General features: G+C 38.2%; 1 protein-coding gene across 1 annotated transcript in view; it reads left to right on the top strand.

The window, feature by feature from the left end:
- LOC128736616 (elongation of very long chain fatty acids protein 7) overlaps positions 1-20284 on the top strand; it is a 77789-nt gene extending 57505 nt beyond the window's left edge. The window contains exons 2-6 of the mRNA XM_053831104.1: positions 11819-12009; positions 12238-12318; positions 12444-12606; positions 13710-13846; positions 19754-20284. Coding sequence (XP_053687079.1) covers positions 11819-12009; positions 12238-12318; positions 12444-12606; positions 13710-13846; positions 19754-20284 — 1103 coding nt within the window. The remainder of the gene's footprint in view (positions 1-11818; positions 12010-12237; positions 12319-12443; positions 12607-13709; positions 13847-19753) is intronic.
- Positions 20285-27246: the final 6962 nt, after the last annotated feature.

Genomic DNA, 27246 nt, shown 5'->3' with positions numbered 1-27246 from the left:
AATTTTCTTTTTGTTCTTTTTCTAACGAGGTGTAGCAGTCGGCTAACTTTTCTGTTGGGAAAGAATAAATGCTTAATGCGAAAAGTGTAGATTCAGGCAAACAGGCAGTTCAGGCAGTTTGCCTGAATCTACATTTTTCGCATCACGCATTTATTCTTCCCCAACTTAATAATTTTTTTGTGTCATTGTCGTCTTGATTTTCATATTATTGATTTACCTTTTTATTCCTTTGTGACGTTGTATTATGATTTGCCAATGAGGCCATTAAACATATTTTGTAAAGTTTTTGTGCTTCTGAAGGAAGAAGGTCGAAAAAAAAACAATGAGATTTTTTCAATCACCAAAAAATAAAGATTATTATGCATTTTTACTTTAAATTTAATCGTGAAAATCGAATCTATTCTTGTTTTTCTTATATACGTTATTATTTTTCATGTAAAAACAGAGACAAAACAGAGGCAAAATCGAAAAAAAAATTTTTTGACAATCTTCGGAAATTACATATTTTGAACTACTCATTTTGTTGCATGCTAGATGCGTTCCCAGCTAGCACCAACTCGTATATCAATGTACGAAAACTATCGTAAATATCTCCTAACAAACTCGAAATCGCAACTAAAGCTGGATAAAGTGGGATCAAGTTGATTTTCTGTCGTATATAATGATAATGACTGACATACTTACGATTTTTAGTACAAAATCGCAGAGTAGTGCAGAACGACTCGCGCTTGATCGGATATTATAATATATAAATCTATATATATAAAAATGAAATGCTGTTCGTGTGTCCGGTATAGACTCACAAACCACTCGACGGATTTTGATGAAATTTGGCATACACATTGCGTATGATGTGAGGAATGTTGTTAGCATGGTTTTAGGCCCCTCCCCTCATTAGAAAGGGGGGCTCCCATACAAATGAAACACAAATTTCTGCATAACTCGAAAACTAATGGAGCAAATGGAACCTAATTTGGCACGTAAAGGTTTTTAGAGGCAGATTTTTTTTCTATGGTGGACTGAGACCCTTGCTTCCTCTATGAGGGGGGGCTCCCATACAAAAAAACCAAAATTTCCGCATAACTCGACTATTAATCAAGCAAATGGAACCAAATTCGGGATGTGGAGGTTTCTAGAGACAGATTTTTTTCATATGGTGGTTTGAGACCCCTCCCCCCACTAGAATGGGGGGGGGGGGCACCATACAAATGAAACACAAATTTTTGAATAGCTCGGGAACTAATTATGCAAATGGTAACAAATTTGGCATATGAAGGTTTTTGGTGGCAGAAATTTTTTCTATGGTGGATTGAGACCTCTCCTTCCTCTAAGAGGGGGGGCTCCCATGTAAATAAAACAAAAATGGAACTAAATTTCGTAACCCAAGGTTTTTGGAGGCAGAATTTTTTCTATGGTGGTGAGACCCATCCTTCTTCTAATAGGGGGGGGGGCTTCCATACAAATAACTCAAAAATTTCCTTATAAATCGACTATTAATCAAGCAAATGGAACCAAATTTGGCGTGTGCGGGTTTCCAGAGATAGGATTTTTTCTATGTTGGTTTAAGACCCCTTTTCCCTCTAGAAGGGGTGGTTCCTATACTAATGAAGTACAAATTTCTGCATAACTCGGGAACAAATTTGGCAACCTAAGGGTTTTGTAGGCAATTTTTTTTCTATGGCAGATTGAAACCCCTCTCCTCTCTGGAAGGGGGGCTCTCATACAAATGAAACTAAAATTTCTGCATAACTCGAGAAATAATCAAGCAAATGGAAACAAATGTGGCCTCCCACATGGCCACATTTTTGAAGGCAAGTTTTTTTTCTTTGGTAGTTTTTGACCCCTTCCCCTCTGGGGCGACAAAAAACATTAGGCATTACCAATACCACCAAAAACTGCTTATAGTAACATTAGATGATTGAGGGCGAGATGGTCGCAGGCCGCGAGTGTTCCATACTAAAATATAGAGTAAATTTGGAACAAAACTGATTTCTCTAAGCCCATGATTTCTGATCAGTTTTCAACTGATTTCAAACGAACTGCACTGATATTTTATTGCGATTTTGCCGACACTATCTTTTTAAGGGTTGGTAAAAAAACCCAAATTGTTACGTGGGATTAGAAATGTGCTGTATGAATTAGGAATATCTTGGTTTGTCAAAAAGAAAGCTCTTGGTTGCAAGATTACAATTAAGCGAATCTTCAGCATTATGAATCTACCCCCTTTTTGGAATGGCGTAGCAACGCGCGCCGGGTCCTCTAGTACTTATATAGTCGTAACGCTCAAAATTATTCGTAATCACGTATATCGCCTCCAAAATAGTACGGATATGCCAATTTTGCGCATGAAATACGATTTATTTAGCATGTATATCTGTACGTAATGCTGATTTTTACCTTTTTTAAACATATGAAAATGCTAGCTGGGTTAACACTCCGTTCAGTTATTTTTCGATTTTTTTAGATAATCGTTTTTATTCAAAAACTGTTTACTCAAGACCAACAATTTTTTTTTGCTTTTGGATTTTTAAAGCCAATTTTGAAGGGAAGGGGGGGAGGGGTTAGACAAAAACTTTAAAAATAATTTGCAGTAGCCTTATTTTCATGTCATTTTAGTATTATCATATCATTTTGTATCGTTTTTGTGCCAGTTTTGTATCTTTTTTGTGTTATGTTTGTACCATTGTTTAATTTTATTTGTATGGTTTATTGCATATTTCTGCCGTTTCTTAACATTTTCGTACCATATATTTTTGCATATTTTTGTCTTTTTGTGTCATTTTTATAATTTTGCGGTACAGTACTTGTATGTTTTAGTATCCATTTTGTATCCTTTTTGCGTAATTATTTTTGCGTCATCATAATTTTTATCAACATGCATTGTGTTCATATATACGTCATTATTTACCAAGCGAAAACCTACCAAAAGAGAAACAAAATCGAAAGATTTGTTTACCGCTTTTCGGTCATTACATGATTATTTGCACTTTCATTTTTACACACTTAAAAAACTCAGCAAAATTTGCCGAGATTTGGACAGCCGAGTGTTCGGTGAAAATTTTAGTTTTGCAAATCGACGTTTACGGATCTTTACTAACGTTTGGCATCATAAAAAATTTTACACAATTTTTTTACTCCTGAGCCACGCAAGGCATAGTAAAGATTCTTTTATGAAAATGTAAGCAAATTTTCTTAGGTAACCAGCAAATATGCTATCCGGAAAAAGTGTTTTACTAAATATTCCACGGGGAAGCCAAATTAAAAGAAAAATTATGTAATTTTTGAGTCATTATTGACTAATTTTTGTGACAATTTTACATTATTTTAGCATCCTTGCTCATTTCAATTTCATTTCTATGTTATTATTGTCAAGAATTTACGATAGTTCGTATCATTTTTTAAAAATAATTCATAATTCAGAATGGCACACTTGTAATGTGATTCAGTTTTTTAGCCCAAACTATCAACTATCTATTCTTAGAATTTTACGAAATTATATTATCAGGTCTGGACCGAAGGGTCTACGAATTTCATCAAATTTCAAATGAATCAAATCAAAACAATATTTGACATATTCGAGGTCTCCTTTTTTCTCAAAAAACTTCAAGAGAAATTTTTCTGGATTTTCTGGAATAACGTATCGGAACGTAATTTTTGAACTGTAGAACAGAAATTTTTTTATAAAGATACAAGAAATTTTTTCCACATTTATTTACTTTACAGATTCTTTCCCTGACATTTATTCGTCAGATGGCAATTTAAAATCTTTTAGTGAAAAAAATTTACGATACCGTTATTGTTATTCAAGAGCTATGATTGGATAACTTGATTTTAGTAAACATTTAGTTATACTTCAAATATTCATATCTCAGCAACCAAAGATGGTCGGGAATAAAACTTTGAATGTCCGAATCCGACCTGTACCCCATTAGGAAAAAAATTAAAAATCCGTACCCGACCCGAAACAGCAAATTAATTTTTTTATGATATCCGAACCCGATCCGACCTGACCCGACCCGAACAACTTTATATAATAGTGATGGTCAGGTATGAAAATTAAAACCCGTAACTGGTTTGAAAAAAATTGAGAACCAGTACCCGACCCGGACACGAACCTGAAAATAAATTTTTTTCAATACCCGAACCCGACGGCTGTGGGTTTTGGGTGAATTTTCCGCTATCTGACAATCTCTATCAGAAACCAAGCTTCGCAGAAAATATGTTCTTTTATGAAAATGTAAGAAAAATTTCTCAACAGCCGAAATAAGTACAGTTGGATTTCGAATTTGGCATGGTTCGATTTTGGCATGCCTCGATTTTGGCAACAAAAGTATCCGTTTTTGGTAACACAAGATATTTCTCTTCTAAAAATATGCTTAAATATCAATCAGTTTCCGCATACAAGCTTTAAATGACGAAAAAATGATGCCCTGAGTATGTTCATGAAAAAAAGTTATGTGGTTTCGAACAATAATATTTTTATTGCCGTAGGACTATGTTTTACCGCAGGGTGCCAATAACTTATTTGCACCAGACGGATATGGTTGTAATCGTTTAATGATATTTAGTCAACTTCTAAAGCATTTACATTAAATTTTTTCATATCGAAAAAGTGTCTCGATTTTGGCATGGTTTCGATTTTGGCAACATAGGCGACACGCATTTGTTGCCAAATTCGAAATCCTACTGTATCTACAAAATTTTCCGTGGCGGTTAAAATTTTTACATAAATGAAAAAATAGTCTTTCCACTTTTTCTTTGAAATTTGCCTTTACCGTGGAATATTTAGTATAAAACTTTTTCCAGATAACATTTTTGCTGGTTATCTAAGAAAATTTACTTAGATACTATGCCTTACGCGGATCAGGGGTAAAAAAAATTGTAGGCCATGAATAATATTTTTTGGTATAAAATCAGTTATTAAAGCTCTCAGGTCTAAATAACTCGAGAAATGAGTGTATGGAGTGTTTACGCTTCTAGCGAAATAGAAGTGGAAGTGCAAACAATCATGTAATGATTGGAAAGCGGTAAAGAAATTCTTTCGATTTTTGTTTCTTTTTGGTAGGTTTTTGCTTGATAAATAATGACGTATATATAAAAAGCAAGAATAGATTGGTATTTCACGATTAAACTACCACTTATGCAGGCCTAAAAACTGAACTAAAGGGTGTCCCACATCAAATAACACCACCGAAGAAACGCTGTAGAAAATTGCCTAATTGACCGATCCTTTACAAACTTTCAGACAATAAAAAATAACCAATTAGTAAGCTTTTGGCATATTTATTTCAAACAGTTTCAATACCATAACTGTATGTTCGCACCTTACTTTTAACTCCACTCAAAAGGATTTGTACAACATCTGGCTGCAGCTTCTTCTGTACGGAAACCCACTTTTTCTTCATGTCTTCTTTAGATTTGACCTCCTTGGGATGCTTACGTAATGCCTGCTTCATAATAGCCCAGTATTTTTCGATGGGTCTTAGTTCCAGTGCGTTGGGGGGGGGGGGGGGGGGGTTCATGTCCTTGGGAACGAAAGTAACCCCGTTGGCTTCGTGCCACACCATGACATCCTTTGAATAGTGGTACGAAGCTAGATCCGGTCAGAAGATCGTATGGCCCTCATGTTGCTACAACAGAGGAAGCAGACGCTTCTGTAGACACTCCTTCAGGTAAATCTGCCCATTTACAGTCCATGTAGTCACGAACGGAGCACTCCGTTCGATACCTGAGCAGATCGCTTGCCAAATCATGTATTTCTTGACAAAATTTGAAAGTTTCTACATCCTTACTTCCTCCGAAATATCAAACTTGTGCTGGGTGGTGAAGTACAGTAACCCCAGAAGTTGCTAGAAGTTCGCAATGACGTAAGTCTCATCATCCATGATGAGAGAGTTACTTTTCGAGTGACGCCATTGTTTCCAATTTTCGAAAAACTGACTGCGACAAAAATACAGTGAAAACAATACACTCTAAACTACTTCTACCCAAATTTTTAAGAGTAAATACCCAATGGGTAATTTTCTACAACGTTTCTTCCGCGGTGCAATTTGATGTGGGAAACCCTTTATAGGGCGTGCCGCATTTGAAAAACTCTAAGAAGTTTATTTGAGTCAGTACGCTGCTGTCGCGCCCGGTAAAATGAGCTGTACTTTCAGAAAAAGCAACCGCAACCCGTTTTGGTGTTGTCTCTTAGGTACCGGTGGTTATCATTTCGGTAGCACTTAAGAGTTCCTCGTATGTATCGTAACACTTGTCTTTTTGCTAGCGTTAGATTTTCATTTTCCCTTTTCTATTTCATTTTTTTACAGGGCCAATTGGAACAAATATGAAGCGCCTCAATGCGTGTTTTTGCAAACTTGAAAATATTCGTCTACGGAGGATGTTAATGTCTGCTAGCACTCGGAAATGTGTTAACCGAGGGCATTGAAAACTGGTGCTGAAAATATTACAAATACAACGCCACCGGTATATTCCTATTCACTTCGTATTTGTCTGCATGTACGGGCACGGCGTGCAAAAAGAGATAAACTTGGTTGCGTCGTGTTAGGCAATAGCAACGACCGTATAAGCACGGTTCGGTGTTTTGCCCATGCCTGGTGCCAGTGCAGTTGTTGAAAGGAATCGTTTTCCTCGTATCCTTACGACGTGTCCGGCCTACCGTAGCCTAGCTACTTTCGCCTGATGTAAGATGGGAATCTCTCCAAGCAGTGCCTGTAGCACGCGAATCATACGTCTCCGCCACTCTCCGCTTTCAGTTCGTACACCACCAAATAATTTTCGCTCAAACACGACAAGGGGACGTATGCCCTCCATGAGTCGCGTCGCAGCTTCAAGACCATAAAGACACGGATATAAATTTGATCTCCAAAACGAGCAAAATGACTCATGATTCCAGGTTTCTAGCTTATGATTTATGAAAATACACCATGAATAATAATCATGATATCACGAGCTTCTTGCAGTACAACACAACGCAAAATCATGAACTATTATTTATGATTTTGTGCTCATGATTTGACAGGAATTCGCATTTCATGGTTTCATGATTTCGTTCATGGCATCGGAATCAAATTTCTTTCCGTGGAACTGCCGCTGTAATGAGGGTTTTTGTACATTGTACATTTGTCCGGAAATCCGTGTTGAATGCATGAACATCTGCCTTAGCTGGTCTCGATCGACTACATCGTATGCTGCTTTAAAGTCAATAAAGATGTAATACGTGAGCACGTTGTACTGTCGACACTTCTGTAACATTTGTCGGATGATAATCATTTAATCCGTAGCGGAGCGAGCTCCCATGAAGTCCACCTGATAATTCCCTGCGAAACATTGTGCTATTGGCAGTGTTGGGCACCGCTAATTCGCTAATTCGCTAACCGACCAATCGAGAAACGCTAGTTATACTTTATAATTTATACTCAAACTAGCCGAATTGCTGCTGGGCCATGATTCTAAATGAAGTGCCGCTGTTTATTTTAAAAATTAATAAACTGTAATCATTTTATCCATTATAATAGGTTTTGATCTTAGGTAAATTAAGAAAAGCCATGCAATAAATGTAAATTACAAATAATTTGTACAGTGATAGATTACAATGCAAGTTATTGCGATATGTTCAAAAATAAACAGTAACTTTTAATTTGCAGTTTGCGATTAGTGATAAGCGAAATTTCCACGATTATCGAACAAATTGTATCGGTTAGCGAATTAGCGAATTAGCGGTGCCCAACACTGGCTATTGGTGACAGCTGGCGTAACAGGATCTGGGAGAGTACCTCGTAGGTGGGGTTTACCAGCGTTATGCCGCGATAATTGTAGCAGTCGAGCTGATCACCCTTTTTGTAGATGGGCCAACCGCTCCTTCTATCCATTACTTCGGTAGCTTCTCCACCTCTAAAACCTTGGAAATCACCCAGTGTAGAGCCTTTGCCACCATTTCTTGGCCATGTTCATAAATCTCTGGCTGATAGGTGGTCCTTACCAGCGGCTTTGTTGGTCTTCAGCAACCCAATTTCTCGTTTCATATCTTGTAGATTAGGTGCTGGAACATTACTGTTTTTCATGGGCATTCCCGGGTTAATTTCCGTTCCATTTCCTTCTGCAACTTCGTCATTAAAGTGTTCACTGCTTTCACCTGTCGACCACCTTTCGACCACCTCGCGTTCATTTGTGATCAGATTCTCTCCCTCGTCCCTATAGGGGACATGTTAGGTTTTCGGGAATTGGTTTACCTTCTTGCAAACCTTGCGCGTATTCCGAGCTAATGGGAATACATAGTTGTTCTAATTCTTAACGAAATCCGAGCTCCTTCTGGAGTTTTTTACTGCTCAGAATCGTGATCACCTGGTTCCCTAAACGTCGGTACTTGGACAAGTTTTCTCTGCTCAGCAATGCTCAGATAATTTTTTCAAGCCGGTTTTTGCTTTTCATCTCTTGTTGGGACATATTTCTAATCAAAACAATCATTTCCTATACACCGGGGCTCTTCACCTAGTGCCATGGTAGCGGCCCCTCCAGTGACCGTGCGTATTCTGCCTTAACCGTCTTCGAGGTTTGAAGCACCTAACCCTTCGGAAAGAGGCAGTTCCTCATCCAGTCTTCGCTCGTAGTTCTCGATCTGTTATCTGAGAGTTATCTGGCTACCTAATGTTCAGCCGTAGCAGACGACGCCGACCAATGATAATAAATAGTCAGGTTAGAAGAAAAGACGTGTTCGTTTATACACTGAAGTCGCTTTTTACGCGGTTTTTTTACGCGACTATTTTTGCGCAAATTTCGGAATTTACGCGTTTTTTTACGCGAATTTCGGAATTTACGCGGTTTTTTACGCGAATTTCGGAATTTACGCGGTTTTTTACGCGATTTTCGGAATTTACGCGGTTTTTTAACGTGATTTTCGGAATTTACGCGGATGTGCTCAAAACGTCTATTTTCCGCGTAATGTTGAAATCCACAGTTTTTTTGACGCGAAATTTTGTTGTTTTTCACGTGAATTTTGGAATTTACGCGGTTTTTTACGCAAATTTCGGAATTTACACGTTTTTTACGCGAATTTCGGAATTTACGCGGTTTTTTTATGCGATTTTCGGAATTTACGCGGTTTTGATTTGCGCGGGACGTATCCTTCGCGTAAAAAGCGACTTGAGTGCATTAGTGAAGAAAACTGATATAACAAACAATGTGTTAATGACAACTGCACGACATGGTTGAAAATTTTCAATAGAGTTTTGCACGGCCGAACATAATCTCGTTTCTTTGACGTCTATCAGTGGTTTCTTTACATGGACTTAGAATGTGGGTTGAAATGATGGAAGTGAATATTGTTAAAGGCGTTTACAGCAGGTCAGGAACGCACGAAAACTGCCATTCCAACTAGTTTGGAGGGGAACACTGCTGGACAATACGCTTTTTAGACGTTTCTCGAATTTATATATGTCGCGTTCGCAAGATTCGGTTAACAGATAGTAAACAAACCCCAAACAGATGTAAAATAGGTGAATTGCGTTCATTCGTGACGTCAGCGTGCAAAACCTTTTGCAATTTATAACAACAAAACAAACATTGTAACGTAGTTTGCGAGTACTTCGATTGCTTTTACTGTATGATACAGGTGTGGTACCATTGTGCTTGTACGATCTGCCTAACCTGTGCTTTATTATCATTGGGCTCCGACGTGTCTAATTGACAGTTTTAATCGCACATATACTGCCACTAGGTGATGGCCTGAATCAATCCCTACTAGCACGGTTGTTACAAAGTTGTTGTGGTAACCGAAATATGACTAATTTCAGTCGTAATCCGGTTGCCTCAACTAAATGAACCTAAAATGTGCTACTTGGGATGTCCTTACCCCGTAGGAAAGGTCGTTAGAGAAGAAACGCACTGGCCCGATTACCGATCTATACATTTCTTCCCTGACATCCTGGATGTTCAAATCCCCGATGGCGGTTGTAATGTCTCGTGACAAACAGCTTTCAGTTGCGCGTAGAAAGCTTGCTTCATATTGTTGGGTCTACGACCTTTCATACTCAAAAGACACTTTCTCTTTATTATCGAGATTAGGCCCCTCCAAAGATCAGCGCGGATCTTCCAAATCTTCTCTCCTTTGAGACAAATTTCCTGCAGAGCTACGATGCTAGGTTTGCAGGTTTGAAGCTATTTGAGCTGCACCCGGTCTCCAACCACAAAATTCAGCGTTATGCAGTTCTAGGTACCGAGTTTACATTCGTCATTCTTGTTTTGTCGTCTAGGACGATGCCGAATAATCCGATCCGCGTTTTCTACACACTTTAAAAAAAAGCATCCATCCAAAAAAGCAGCCAAATTCGGTAAAAATTTTTATTTTTAAATTATGATACCAAACGTCAGTAAAGATCCGTAAACATCGATATGCACCACCGAAATTTTTACCGAACGCTCGGCTGTTTTTCCGCTGTTTGCAAATTTTTCCGAGTTTTTTAAGTGTGTAGAATGTTGTAAGTGATCATTGTTTAGGTAGACTGCCCTATTGAATAGAGCCACGCTACCGAGCCCCGTGATGGGGCTACTATCTTAGGTTTAGTGGTGAGATATTTCGTTTCTTAATTCAGTTGATCGCTACGGATGAGACGCTGTCGTGAACCGCTCATAACCTGGAGCACAATCGCGCACATGGTTGAGAAATATGGAGCCGTCAAGAGGCACCCCTGACGCGATGCGACGTGGGGACAGACAATCCTGTTACTCCTCGTGCTGGTAGTCAACATTCGCATGAACTCCTCCTTTCTTATCTGTATACGTCCTTAGCTTCCACAGAGATTGGTAGATCTCTACCAAGGTTGCTCGTATTCCGGTTAGGACCACGAAGAAGTAGGGATACGGGTTGCTGTGAGCGAGGTACCAATAGTACGCATCATCCCGCCGTTCGCTAATCTGTACCAGGTACAAAAATAGCAAGCCTGTGTCGGGTTTATTTTTTATGATAATGGACAATCTCGAAGAAAGTCTTGTGAGAAAGTGTGTACATGCCTTGCAGGAAACTGAAATGTGAGACCAAACGTTCAATCGCAACGAACAGTAATTCGTGATTAGTTTTTGAGTGATATCGATGTTACATCCGATGGTACACGGGCGGGACAGTTCTCCCATTTTCTTGCTTTGTCCATGGCATCGCCTCTCCTCCACTTGACGTTTGAATCATGACTTTTAAAGGGAAAAAATGAAGTGAAAAAATAAGTCCAGCCTGGGCGGATTTATGGGTTAACAAAAGTCACGTCAGATATCGGCAGTGAACTTATAGGTGTACGGGACGTGCCTGCCATCGTCTTCTTGACAATGTAGGTATAATGAGAGAATGAGGACGTGGCTATAATGATATAAGGTTTCCATTTTTTATCAAGTGCAGACAAAGATAATACTAAACTTGTTTATTATCTATAGGTTCTGAAGCATTTCAAGCAAAAGCATCTCATTTGATTTGGATGATGGAAACTGTATCTCAGTGTTGTATTTTTCGATATCAAAATTAGAAGTTTATTTAATTATTTTCCGGTTAACGTCATATCATGCATTCATGTAGAGGAAAGAATTTAGCTGACATTAAATTGAAACTGCGCGCGAACACACTTGTATGCAAGTTTGTCGCCAAGTTACGTTTAAAGTTTTTTCTTGTATGCTTGTTTCTTAGCTTGAAAGTAAAGATAGTTACTTGCTACTCAACTTGAAATATTTCATCGTGTAATGATTAAGCAGGGCTCGAATATTTTGAATCAACGAATAAAAACTTAGTGTCAAAAATGCACTTAAATAAACCATATTCTCGCACGTTCCGTTTCAGACCCTCGTGCCAAACACCTCCCCTTCATGGACAACCCACTACCGACGCTCGGACTGATAATCTGCTACCTGCTGTGGGTCCTGCTGCTTGGTCCGATGTACATGCGAGATCGAAAACCCATGGACCTGCGGCGGTTCATCATCTACTATAATCTGTTCCAGGTGCTGCTGAGCGGGTACATGTTTTATGAGGTGAGCAAACCATTCCCGCCCTTAATGTCCTACTTTCGCCGTCTGAATTGAGACCGGCACCGGTGATTGTTGATAGCAACAGAGTGGCCTATAAAATTCTATGGCGTTACGCCCACGATTATTCCCGACCGTGATAATCGATACATTTTTGACATGGGACTGCGTGGTCCCTTGTCAGATGATCACCACGACGGCTAACTAAAACGTGTCTTTATTGTCGCCCCACAGCATCTGATGGCGGGCTGGCTGCAGGGATACAGTCTCACGTGCCAAACAGTAGATTATAACGATGGACCACTCTCGCGAAGGGTAAGAAAGCAAAGTTCTATTTTAACAGCGAACCCGTGTTTCGGGCGTTTACGAGCACGAACAATGTTGTTAGCTTTCCTCTTGTTTCTTTCTTTAACTTTTTATCTTTCTTTTCGCCACCGCAGATGTTTAATCTATGCTACGTGTACTACCTGTCAAAGTTGACCGAGTTCGCTGACACGATATTTTTCGTCCTGCGGAAGAAGCAATCCCAGATCACGGATTTGCACGTGTATCACCACTCGCTGACGCCGATGGAGGCGTGGATTCTGACCAAGTTTATTGCAGGTGAGCCCACGACCATAACAACTCCATTATGTCCCAAACCACCCATTTCGATTTTTGTCGATAATTGTCCCGCAGAGGGTTGCCCTCTGGTCGTGGAAAGCAATCGATATACATTGAAGTACGTTGGATTGGTACATGTTTTGCACAACTTAAGCTCCGATACACCGGTTTGACCGATTTCCGCGATGATGTTTATTTTTTCCGGTGGCTAGCCGCAAAATAATTTGCAACTCATCGCTTTTTGACCATCGCGTTTGTCGAGATGGATTTGTTGGTTCAAAAGCGTGGTGCCATGTTGAGGCTCTTGACATAACTTCAAATTTCTTAAAAATCATACAGGAAAAACTGAAGGCAGTATGGTTTGATAATTTCCAATTTTTTTGATTTTAACCAAGATTAATTTTCATAATTGTAAAAAACTAGCTCTAAAAGTTCCCTAAACTGGCAACCCAACATCATAGCACAATTGCGGATTTCGTTAAATCATTTTCAAATACCAACCACAGCTCAATCCATTACTGGGTACCACAATAGTAACGAACAGTTTTACCATGACTGCATTATTGTTCCCATTTTTCATCCTCCTGACTATTCTGCTCTTTATTTCCAACATCATATTCCACAACCACATTGACCCAAGTAACACACAAAACAAGTTAGAAAATAATCTTCTTGAAAAGTAGTCGTTTAAGAGTACTATAAACGTACTTTGAAAACATGTGTCGTTATTATTAAGGTTTTGAGATGTTTTGTGATAACATGAATTTATTTGACAGCTCATATCAAATGAATAATGTTTGTTTTTGTCAACATGTCAACACGAAGTTTTTATTATGTTTCCATTACTAAATTTAAACTACTGGAAGAACAAGTTGTAGCTTATGCTATAATAACGTTTTAAAATGGTATGAAATAACCTGATCCATACTTCTTTTCAATTGTTGTTTCATTAGACTTCAATTTTTTGCGCTTTTCTGGTAATAGAGAAGTGCTGATGTATGTAATGTTATACTATTCTATAACAACGTGTGTTGCTTGGGGATCGTCCCAGTGTGGAATGTTAAAAATATAAATTCATCTCATCATATTAATTGTTCCCGCAGGTGGCAACGCGACCTTTCCCAACATTATCAACAACTTCGTGCACATCCTGATGTACTTCTATTACATGCTGTCCGCGATGGGACCTCGCTATCAGAAGTATCTCTGGTGGAAAAAGTACATGACCGAGGTTCAAATAGTGAGTATTTTTCACGATGCGATGTTATTTTAAATAGTGTTTAATGCGACAACCAAAAAACGAACAACGAAAACAGATAATTATTTATTTATTTAGAAAACCGACAGACTGTCGAATGAGTCAAAATGGGGTATTAAATATCTGTAACGTTTTTGGAGATCATAAAAAACTTTGAACTTCAGACCAATATTTTGCTGAAACGCTCCATAAACCAGCTTTCATTTGTATCAAAATCACCAATCATGTTGTTTTTATTATGACATCCTTTTTATATCTCTTTGTCATTTGCATCACTTTTGTGTTAATTTTGTACCATTTTCAGGCAGTTGTCAGATGTAAAATGTTAGTTTTGTATTAGTTTTAAATAATTTTTGCGGGGCGTTTTTTTAAAGTAGTTTTTATCTAGTTCTCTGTCATTTTGTGTTTTTATTACATTGAAACTTTATTTCATTTTATTTTTATTTCGTTTTTATTTCATTTACGGTGTGATATATACCGTAAGCGCACCTAATTCAGCGCACTGTATATTTCCATTAGAAATTGAAACATTCTCAAACTAATAACTAGGTACATACACACACATTTTGCTAGATGCGATAATTAAGATAACAATTTGAAAGAATTTGGAGATTTTGACTAAAATATAGGATGCGCAAAATTAGGAACCATGTCTAGAATTGGGTACGCTTACAATACTTTTATGGTATTTTTAACATTTTTTGTCCTTTTTTATTATTTTTGTACATATATTGTTTGAGCCTCTTTGTGTCTTTGTCGTTTTATTCTTATTTTTGCATTCTTTTTATATCTGTTTAACGTCATTTTTGCAATATTTTTGCAGTATTCCCTGGGCCATTTTGGAGTAGTTTTTATGCTTTTTGTATCTCTTTTGTGTATCTTTGTATCTCTGTGCAATTTTTAAATATTTTACCATTTTGCAATCATTTTGGAAGCATATTGGTATCATTCCTTGCAATACAATGTATACTATTTTTGTATCTTTTTGTCACTTTTGCTTTACTTTTCATGCATACTTCCATAATTTTTGTATTATTCTATTAAAATGGCGCACTTTCAATTGTAAACATTTAGTTTGTAGCCGAAAAAGAATCGATTAAATTTCTGGGAAATGTCGGTTTTATTTTTATGCATTTTATTCTTTTTATCTTGTTATTATATTATTTTCCCATAGATACACGGTGGACAAAAATTGGATTAATAATAAATAGAGTAACAAACCTATTTTGGACTCCTTCAGCAGCTGTACATAATTTGGACACTTCCATTTGATTTTACTGTAAGTGTCCAAATTATGTACAACTGCTGATGGGGTCCAAAATGTGATGGTTACCCTACAAAATGGACTCAAACTTAGCATATAATTGAAATAAAATGAACACAAAATGGGTACTAAATAGACTCGAAATGAATACAAAATGGACACGAAACATACACACAATGGATTGAAAATTTACATAAAATTGACAGAAAATAAATATAAAATGGTCGCACAATGATCACCAAATGGAAGCAAAATAGATCCAAACTGGATTAAAAATTAGCATAAAATGGACACAAAAAAGGTACCGGATGAACACAAAACGGATACAAAATTGACACAAAATGGAGACAAAATGAATGCAAAAGGCACTCGACGTGAATACAAAATGGAAAGAAAATTTACACAAAATTGACAAAAAATAGACAAAAAATGGTTACAAAATTAACACAAAACGAGCACAAAACAGACACAAAATGGATAAATACATAATAAACTCAAAATCCACACAAAATGGGTCAAAATGGACAGAAAATTTACGCGAAATTGACCGTAAATGAGCATTATGGACACAATGGACACCAGATTGTCACAAAATGTGAATAAAAGGGACAAACTGGATATATTATTTATTTAAAATAGAAACCAAATAGTCGTAAAACAAACACAAAATGGGCATAATATAGGCACATAATTAGCACAAAATGGATTCAAAATAAACACAAAATGGGTACCAAATAGACTCGAAATGAATAACAAATGGACACACAATGAACAAAAGCTTACACAAAATAGATATAAAATAGTCGCAAAACAATTACAAGATGGACACAAAATGGACACAAAGTGGACAGAACATTTCCTCAAAATTGACAGAAAATTAGCATAAAGTAGACATACAATGGAGACCAGAATAACACTAAATGAGCACAAAAGGGACACATGGTATAGCTCAATAAATGTAAAAAAATGTTAAAAATAGTTCGTAGTTTGATACAAAGTAGACACAAAATGGATAGACACAAAATGTATACAAAATAGACTTGAAATGAATATCAAATGGACATACTATAGACAGAAAATTTATGCAAAATTAACAGAAAATGGACATAAAACGGACACACAGTGGACACATAATGAAAACACAATGAGCATAAATGACAGAAAAATTACACAAATATGACAGAAAATAATCTTGAAATGAACACACCATGGACGCAACATTGAATCATAATGAACGCAAAATGGACACAAAATGAACTCAAAATAAACACAAAATGGACACAAAATGGACACAAAATTAACTCAAAATGGGTTTAAACTGGAATCGAAATGAATACAAAATGGACATAAAATGGACACAAAATGAGCACAAAATGGACTCAAAATACATGCCGAATGACCTTAAATGAGTACAAAATGTGCATACAATTTTCGCAGAAAATTTTCACAAAATTGAGAGAAAATGATCATAAAATGAACACACAACGAACACAATATTGACACATAATGGGCACAAAATGGACTCAAAATAAACACAAAATAGTCGCAAAATAGACATAAAATGGGTTTAAAATGAACTCGAAATGAATATAAAATGGACACAAAATATACACAAAACGGTTTCAAAATAAACACGAAATAGTTATAAAAGAGACACAAACAGACAAATAGACAAATTTCAAGTGGACTCGAAATGAATACAAAATTGACATAAAATGTACACAAAATGGACATGAATATATGGCTGAAGTTTTTGGAGCGTCTTAGTAGAATACGAAACCAGGAAATTAAATAAAAAGAAAACTTATCCAATTTAATTCTACTATGTATATTTTATTCTTGACAGATACGTATTTCGCCTACGACTTGCAGGCTTCCTCTGTGTCTGTTTTCGAACTTCGAAATACGTATCTGTCAAGAATAAAATATACATAGTAGAATTAAATTGGATAAGTTTTCTTTTTATTTAATTTCCAGGACAAATGAATGTATGGTACTATCACCTGCCTTAGCAGAACATCCGTTCATATCAATGAGTCTATCCTGTCAAAAAGAGTTGTACATATTCAACGATTGGTCATGCTTCTCAACTCTTGTATGAAGGGCCAAAAGGGAATTGGTCGATATGCAACATCACTTACACGTACCAGGGATTTAGAGAATCTCCTTCTAAGGGCTAAGTCACCTAAGTCAATCCTTGAATAAACCGTCCTAACGCAGAATGAGTCCAGCAGGTGGGGAAAAAAGCCCGCTCATTAGTCACGATGTGTTGTTAATCGGGCCAAGATTAACCCTAGAAAGTTGACTGTTCCACTCTCCCTACGCACACCGCTTCCAACAAGTGCTCTGAAGCTCCCTCCCTCTTCTCGATTCTAGTTTATTTCCGAATTGTGGTATATACGGCCAAAAATGATACAATCTCCCCAGCAGTCCTTCGAATAGAATAGAGTTGCGTCCTTTTAGTTTCCATAAGTGCTTCTAATAATTAATTTACTTTTTTCTTCTGGTATCCATGTGCAATATCAACACTCGGATTGGTCAAAGTTTTTACTATATAGCAGGAGGTGCTTCATAAGCTAAAACGAACAAAATTATTAAAATAACTTATATTATGCTTACCTATTGGCGAGGTCGTGTGACTCCGCCGTTTGCCCAAAACCGCGGTTTTGAGATCAGGCAGCCGGAAACCACCCAGTATCGCACCTCCTAGCTTGGCTACTCAATAGAGCATTGCCGGGTATGGCCACGTGGAGGCGCTAGATAGGGGCTTGGGATAGTTTGAGCTATGGACACAATGGACACACAATGGACCGAAAATTTATGCAAAATCCTGTCTGTTATCTTTTCATATTATATCTTACGTTCCAGCTCTGAAGTATTTGTAAAATTCAAGGTTTTCATCTTCCAACTGTTTCCTTTTAGCTAGAGAACTTGATTGAAAATTCTAAACCATTAATTCAAGTGTATACAGGAATCACTTTTTACTTTCTACTGTCGTGCGTCCCAAGTTTCTTATTACCGTGTACGTTTTTGCGATAAAGCTACACCGTTTCTTGCTACACTTTTTTTCTGCACTTCAGGTTTTTATTATTTTTGTCTCATTTCTGTATTATTTTTGTATTGTGTTTGTATGGGTAATATGTTCCTTTTTGTGTTGTTCCAGGAATATCTTGTTTGATTGAGTAATCTTTAGTTTATCTTTAGTTCTATTTTAGTTTACCTTTTTGCTTTATGATATTTTGAATGCTTTTTGTGTCGTGTTTATGCAACATTGTAGCTTTCTGTATTACTTTTGTTAATTTTATGTATCATATTTATTTGTTTTATTTTGTATTAAATTATTTTTAAGAATGTTTTTTTTCTGTGTTATGTTATGTCATGTTATTTTTGTGGCTTTTTGTTATCCTTTTGTTTTATCCTTTTTATGCCACTTTTCGTCATGTCATGTAACTTTTATGTGAATTTTAATGGATTCTATCTGATTTCTGATGTTTTTATTTCTATTACGTTATGTTTGTGCCATTTTTGTATATTTATAACACTGCACTATGGATAAAAACGAGCAAAAAACAGACGCAATTAAGATACGGCCTGCAAACTGATAAAATGTAGGTGATCTAATGTGAAATTTTCTACAGAATCGTGTGGTGCCAAACCCTTTCCTGTTTGACCTCGGGAAGTGTCCCATTTTGTTCATTTTCCTCCATTTTTAACATTTTTTCACACGTGTTGGACTATACCAAGCAAGGCTTTGACATAACAAAACTTAAAACCCGAATAAATTTGTGTTATTTGTGTAAATTAGCACCACGCGATTCTCCGAATTTTTTTACATAAGATCGCCTATATTTTATCAGCCCGCAGGCCGTATCTTAATTGCGTCTTTTTTGCTCGTTTTTGGCCATTGTGCATTGATTACACAATTTATTGTGTCAAATTGGTATTGTTATTTGTATCAATTCTACTCATATTGTACGATAATTTTATAAAATTTGGAATTACGGTACTCTCGTGCCAGTTCGTTAGCTCTGAAAAGGCGACCAATAGAACAAAGAACTATTATATAATTAAATATGTAACATTGCATGACATAAAACGATAAACGGAAAGTGTGGCCCCCGTCTAGGCACACCAATGTGAAAGATGACGATGACAAATGGGGTAGAACCAGCGCCAATCGTGATGCCTAATTATGTAAATTTTCAGAATTCGATTGAAAATTGGCATATCACCGATGCCAGCAGAGCTTAATTCCGGGAAAATTGAAGGGTCGAAACCATTATGGTTTTCCCTTAATCAAGCTGAACGTAACGGATGGAAAGTAACGAATATTAAATGCTATGGCAAGTCACCGCCGGTGACAACTTAATTTCGTCTGTGTCCTTTGAACCGCGACCAGCTGCGGGCAACGCTGCAGACTCATGCGAAAAATCAAAATTAATTGACGCGAAATGGAATTGACAATTATAATGATTGCGACAATGTGGAATATCAAAAAAAATTATCAATTTTTAACTGAGGATAACGAATTATTTAATTTTAATAATTTGAACTTTACTGCCGCCTGAATCGACTTAACCAAAAGAGAAAGCTAATGAAGTCACTAAAATTATACCATCTTTCAGGTCCAGTTCATCCTTTGCATTGGCCACTGCATCAACGCCCTTGTGACGGGCTGTCCGTTCCCGCGTTTCATCTCCACACTGCTCCTGATCAATGCTTCCATATTCCTGATACTGTTTATGAACTTCTACATTGCAAGCTACAAGCGGAGGCCATCGGTACAATCGTCGGCGATTGCGGCAGCTCAAGTCGGCAGCCCCGAGGAACAATCTTCGACGGTAGAAGATCTGCAAACGAACGCCGAAGAGCTCACCGTGAAAGAAGTCAACAACAACAGTATCCTGCTGCTGAAGAAACCAACCATGGACGACGACGAATCGGACGACGGAGTCCCTCCGACCGCTAACGGTGACATCGTTAGCAAAATGGAAGCGGACGTAAGCAATTCCGGTGAGGACGACACCGAAGCCGCCACCACCACCGCTAGTGAACTGCCAAAGGATGTGATAGCAGCGGTTGACGGACTTCGACGGCGGATAGCGAATGCCGAAGAACTGCTTCCCGTGCGGGCGGAAGAAACTGTCGCAGAGTAGAGTAGAGAGCGCGGTGTAGATTGTAATCGTGTGTGTAGAGTATTGTTGCGTGCTTTAGGTTCTTAGTTCAATCATGACAATTTGAGACCAAAATCAGGCCTCTGTCTGGGTGGGTTAGAAGCCGCAGTCAGGTCAATCCTCAGGTTCGCTTACTGGGAAACGCCTACAGTTGGCTGTAAATAGCCTGTAATTAGTTTTATTTATAGTGCCTAAACAAGCAGACACAGTTCGATTTTATGTGTAATTTTCTCGAAGACGATACGGGGCATTTTGCTATATCTGTGGTACGAAAGTTATGCGAAATTTTGATGTGTTCAATGACAATCTAAGACAATACAAGTAGATTCTGATAGCTCCAACTGATGATGGGATCGAAGCTTAGTGACATAAATCTGAAAAGAAAAACCGACGAATTAAAAAAATAATAGCTCAAACTAGTAGTCCTTTAGCGAAGTATAAGTGTGTTTGTTTAATACCTCTAGTCTATGTTAATTTTCAAATTCAACTTGTTTTTGAAGCTTTTTTTACCGTTTAACCACTCAGGAGGAAAACCGTTTGCTCAAACCATAAGTTATAGTTGATTGCACCGGAGGTTGCACGGAAAGTGCGAAACACTGTCACCTCAACCCAAATAGATGCTAGATACTACAGTACGCAGAGTATTTACTGCTATTTGCATTAAACCCCGTTTAGATTAGTGTGTACGAGAGCATGCGACTGACTGAACGGTGCAAGTCCCCCGGCCGGATTCCTCACGCGGAGGAGCGCGGAAAACTAGTTTCATCGACGTCACGAATGCCGACAGAAAGTTCAACCATTAGCCAAGTAAGCGTGTACTGTTCTACCCGCAATGTAAAACAGAGTTAGTTAGTGTAGGAAAAAGGAATTGTCAAATTGATAGTGACATGATCCGAAGAGTGTGAGTCTTTTTTTTATTGGAAAGAAAGTGAGAAATGTTCCAATGTTGCTGTCCTGTTTTGATCTGAATCGTCCCATATTAAAACGGTGGAAATCCACGCGATGGTGGCGACGCTGCGTAACTGCGCTGGCATCGATGGCAGGGACACTCTCTCTTTTTTCGGGGTTGACGAACGTGGTGGCAACGGCTGAGCTTTGCGGACGTGAAAACCAAAATCGGTACAACTCAGGTGCAGTTTGGGGTCACGTTGGAATACGTTAGATAAACGCAGGAAACTCAGGGGTCCTAAGAGCGAAAGGGTTTTTAGCATCCGGTTCAAGGCGGCCAAAGTCGGGAGTGTGGTAGAAGAATTTCTGAATAGTCATACCTTCTGTTTGATTTGTCATACATGTCTTTCATTTCCTCCTCCTAGCTTTCTGTATTTCTTTCACTTCTGTCTTCCTTCTAATTTGTGTATTTAACCAAACTCAACCTTCTGGTCTTATTTCGTCTTTCTGTTTTACTTTGTGCACTGCTTTTTTACTTTGGCTCTTGACGGTTTGACTTCAGACAAAGAAATGGCTTGTTTTATCTTATGTCCAACGACCTATGTCCTTTTTTCGCGCCTGCTTTCTTTTTTTATCGTTTACTTGCCATCCTCAATTCACGCTAGCTTGACTCCATTTTTCCTACCCCCTGGTGGTGGGTGGGTGGAAACCGTTGACGCGTGGCTGCGTACGACAACGGGAAAAGCTTTTCCCAACAGAGTATTCTCACTATTTTCTTGACATTATTACGTGATATTCATTAAATATTTTACACGCGCAACTATCTCCTAAATCTTGGGCAGAGACTAGGCCGACGGTTACAACAGTTAACAGCGTTGATATCGATGTTGTCCGCGAATTCTAGGAGCAAATGAGATTTCGTGATGATGGTACCGCTTCTCTGCACGCCTGACCTTTGAATAGCATCTTCCAATGCAATGTTGAACAGCAAATTCGATAGTCCGTTACCTCGCTTCAAACCATCTAACGTTACAAACGAGTTCAATATTTCACTCGCTATCCTGAGGCTTGATTTTGAACCAACAACGGTGGCATGTATAAGCCTAATCAATTTTGTTGGAAAACCATGTTCAAGCATAATCTCTCTTTTCGTTTAACTGAATCGTACGCCACCTTGAAGTCTATAAACAAATGGAGAGTCTGCAGGTTGAATTCCCAGAATTTATCGAGGATTTGTCGCAAGGTGAACATTTCGTCTGTCGCGGAGCGTCCTTTTCGAAAGCCGCACTGGTATTCGCCAACAAAGGTTTCCTGCAACGGCCTCAGTCTGAGAAACAGGATGCGGGAGAGAATTTTGTATCCAGAATTGAGCAAAGTAATGCCTCGGTAAATGCTGCATTCGAGTCGATGGCCCTTCTTGTAAATAGGGCATGAGGCCTTCCTACCAGTCCGTGGGTAGTTCCTCCTCAGTCCATACTTTTTGCTCGCGATTTTCAAAAGTTCGACGGGATTTATTCAATCAACCTGGTTTATTCACATGACCTAATGTGGTGTAGCTCGCCCGCCGAGTTAGCTCCGGGGTACGACGCTGGCCAAACAAGTCAGTCGTCGTATGTTCGAGTGTCGACTGGGCGGTGCCACTACAGAGTTAATAGGATCTTTGCACTAGCCCCGTGATTTTCCTGTACTCTAATAACCGGCAGCGAAGTCTATCGATAAAGAAGGGTCAAGTTTTGAAAGACGTTTATACCCATGGTTTATTTATTTAATGTGGTGTAGCTGGGTCTGTTAGTGAAACACTTTGATACCGTTGCCAAGTGATATTTTATGCCATTGCTTGCATTCCGTTATCTTTACCTTTACCGGGTCCTTACCGGACCTTACTTCTTAAATCATCCAGCTCCAAAGTCCAGCAGGTGCTTGACGGTTAAGCTCGGATTACTAACCATTGTTATTCAACCTCCAGGCAGGAATACTCACACAAACTCACGTGTCACTCACAAGCAGCAATCTCGTTTGCTCGCAATAACACGCGGCTCAGCTAAAGTTGTATGCATTTTGTCTGAGTTGGAAGGAAGTAACCGCCCAGCCGATCCCTCCGGGTTCGTACGGTTAGCTTAAAGCTATTATCAAAGGGCTGAGGTGGGCTAGGGTCTGGAATATCAGGATCCTACAGTAAGTTGGAGAGATCCACTTACATGTCTGTATTAGGCATTCAAAATAAGCAATCTTGGCTTGCTAACCTGAACAAGTAAGAAAAACTTAATGCTTCAAAAAAGTATTTAACTATTTAACGTAACTCGCTGGAACGTGCTCTATCTGCACCTCACACATCAGCTGCACTAGTAAACAACAGTATGATTTAGTACCAGACGATGAGTAACGGTGTTCTTCTTCTAGTTGCGATGAACTCGAGTTGCGCAAAAACAGACACCGATGAAGTCTGCAAGTCGTAGGCGAAATACGTATCTGTCGGAAATAAATAAAAATAATAAAATTTAGTTTGGAAAAAAGTTTTCTATTATTTAATTTTAGACTCGAACTTTAAAAGTGCTGAAAAAATCATAGGGGTTGTCCACAAGACACGACCGCATAGGTGACGTAGGCCTACGTAAGTCTATTTGTAGCGATAGTAGGATGTATCCATGTATGTAATAATACAATTCTTAATGTATACATACGTTGTACGTAGCGTTTATCAAACATTGTATACGTTCATTCCTCAACAGATTTAGGAGATCTTTCTATGAATTGATTGAATCTATTTTATTAAAACGAATCATTCACACTAAACTGAACAGTAAATCAATTTTCATGATCTGTTTCTACGTTGAATAGTGCTTTTCCTCTGGAAATAGGTACACGGTACGCGCTAGTTTTCAAAAAGCTGAAAATTTTACGCAAAACTTTTCTGCGGTTCACATAAGAAGAACACTGATTTACAAGCTGCAGACGTTTCGGAAGTGGTAGAAAATGTCGTCCGTGATCAGAAAACTTATTCCCGCCAATTGTTGGTCGTCCGCAACGGCGAAATATTCAACTTTTCCCTCGTTGCCTGTGTTATTATCGTATTAACTGGACAAGAAAATATAATAAACTCTTCAATTGTTGTGTGGTCCTTAAAAGAACCGATTGTTTGATTATCATAACTCCAGCTGGCAATAAACTTGCACTAACGCACTTAACGTAATTTTCTTGTCGGTAAACGGCTTATTGCAACGAACCAACCGGAAAGCCACAGCAGCTATGCGATCGATGAAGCCGTTCGTGTATGGTTATGAGTCACGATGAAATGCCAGTCCTGGTGGCCAGCTGCAAGCGACGTGGGATAATTCTGGTCTTTTTGTTGTCGTGAGCAGCCCTTCCGCAGTTAATTATTCCATCACGGCAGCCAGCTCCAGCTTCAATAGTAGTGCTGGGCGATCCGTTCATGAGCTGAATCAAAGAACTAGGGTATATCTACCAATAGTGGACCGTTCCCTATAGTGGACCCTCAGGTACAATTTCAGTGTTTATTAGTTTGTATCTCTTATTTCTGAGGATAAATAACAAGGAACAGGGAGAATTAAACATAGCACACATTTTAGTTTATAACACTTAGTTGCATTCGTTTACTTAAGCCGTAATTTGGACATTTTCAACAAGCGAAGGTCCATTATAAGGTTACCAACGCAAAAAATCTCACCATTAGTGGACCCTCTTCATAAGAAACACACAAGAATTCCTATTATGGACCCGGTCGTTATCCTATTGTAAACCCCAAAGGGTCCATTAAAGGCAATTGGACATTCCAATCTGTTTTCGGAAAATATGGAAAATATAGTGATTTGCAACATAAGTTGATATTTTTGTTAGCTCAATCGAATGTTACTGATATTGAAAGTGCTATTGGTTGAGTATTCTGTAATGCCAGTTTAAAATAATCCATAGAAGAAGTCAGCTCGTGCACCAAAAGTGTCTACTACCGGTAGTTATACCCTAGCTTCACTGGGTGAGCGAGAGAACTACCGCTCAGTTTCTTGTGAAAATAGCTCACACGCTCACTTGCTCGCATTTGAACTGAATCTGATTCTGAACTGAATGAACTGAAATGGTGAAACAAGCAGAGCGCCTGAAGTGCAGCGAAAGCATATGCGAGAAAAAGGAAGAATGATTAAGGTCCCCCAGTTGCGTTGCCAACTTGACAATTCGTGATAACTGATATTGTTCAGGGGTTTATATGAGAAAAAAGAGAAGCAAATATTTTTGTTTATGTTTTCACGTAAGTTTTGACAATTGGCATGGATTTTCGTGTAAGTGCGAACTGGCTCAAAAATCTCTTTTACTTTCGTAGTTCCGAATTTGTAACAACGCTGGCTGGCGTACCAAAATATATAGCTCTGAGAGAGCGAAATAACTCAGTGAGCTAGTGAATCGTTTGAAAGAACTAGCTCAGTTCAATGAGCGGAATGATTCAGATTCGTTCTCTTAACTGAATCACTTTGCCCATCACTATTCAGTAGTTTCCTTTCCTCAGCAGCCGATTAATACGACTGACAGGGAACTTTATGTTATGTACCAGAGCAAGCGACAAGAATCGGTCCCGTCTATTTTTCGTGGTCCTTCATTCTGTCATTTACGTTGAATAAAATGGAGCATTTCAATTTCAGTCTGAACAAAAGAGCAAAGTTACCAGTGAGTCGTTCGCCTTTTGCTGCCAAAGAAAAATTACGTGCGCCCATAAACCAGCGGTAGTAATTTCGCAGCTGGAATTTTGGATTTATCCGCACGCAGGCGGGCAGATTGCGTGGTAACGAGAAGACCAATCTGCAGCTGGCTGTCCGTATCGACGGAGAAATGAATAAACTTTTCTTCGGAGTTACTAGAGGTGTTTTGCTAAACATGCAAGCTGTTATATTGCCCAAAAAATTCCGATATTTTTAACAGTATTAATTACCAGACACCTTCCTTTTAAGGGTGAAAACATGCTTTTATGAAGATATAAAAGGTTATTGTTCTCCGCTGATCACAATAAAGTTTATTGGGCCAGCAGTATTTATTAAAACAAAACATTGGGTTTAGTTTTAATGCGTTTTCCTGCGCATTTGTTACGTCGAATCAGTGTTTAATTTGGTGTTAGCTTGGTTTTAATTGCTATCATTTATTCACGGCAGACAATTTTTCAACGTGACGATTATTGAATATTGAGCACAATAAGGAATTATCAAGGCAAATAGCAATCAAGGAGAAATGGAGTTTTATTTAGTCTTGTAACTTTGTTATAGTAGAATTAAATGGAATTTTCCATCGATTTTCTCGTTGATTCCTGAATTGTACCAAGACTTGTTCGATAATAATTGGAAATTATTCCAACCAATCACAAAGCGACAATTTCTAGTACGACCGAGTTAGAGTTATTTTCAATTTTTCAATGACGCGCATTAAAAATCAATAGTTTTCTATATTCTCAATATATTTCAAATCGATTTTCCGATCAATTGGTGTAAATATCTTGGGAGCCTATTGAAAATTCAGTGAATTATAAGCCGAAGCGTGAAAATGCGTTTCCATTTTGATGACGTCATTTTCAATAACCAATCACAAAGCGAGAATTCTGGTAAAACATAAGTTCATTATTTTCAATTTTTCAATAGTTCAACATCAAGAATACATACTTTTCTTCATTTGGGCCAATTGAGAAAATTTTCCAATCGATTGGTGTAAGAATATTGAAAATCGATCGGGAAACTACTAAGCTATTAGCGTTCAAAACCTGACCACTTTTCGAGAGAGTTTTTTGGAATGACACTCTATACCAGCTACCTTCCTGAAAGACGTAGTACTACGTCAAAAAAAAACTGATGTCACGAGGGCCAGCACTTCGAACCAAGTTTTATCCAGACCGAGCTGCTGGAATGAAACCCTGTAATGTTCTGTAAATTTCTCGAAATTCGGTATTGTTTTGTACTTTGAAAAACAAGTAAAATATCAAACAGCAAAGCAAACGAGATTGCTGCTTGTGAATATTTTACACGGAAGTACCGCTTGCACAATTTCGACCGTACAGTGGAGATTTA

The sequence above is a fragment of the Sabethes cyaneus genome, chromosome 2, assembly GCF_943734655.1.
Source record: "Sabethes cyaneus chromosome 2, idSabCyanKW18_F2, whole genome shotgun sequence".
In the NCBI taxonomy this organism is placed as follows: Eukaryota; Metazoa; Arthropoda; class Insecta; order Diptera; family Culicidae; genus Sabethes; species Sabethes cyaneus.
This window is presented reverse-complemented; position numbering and strand designations above follow the sequence as displayed.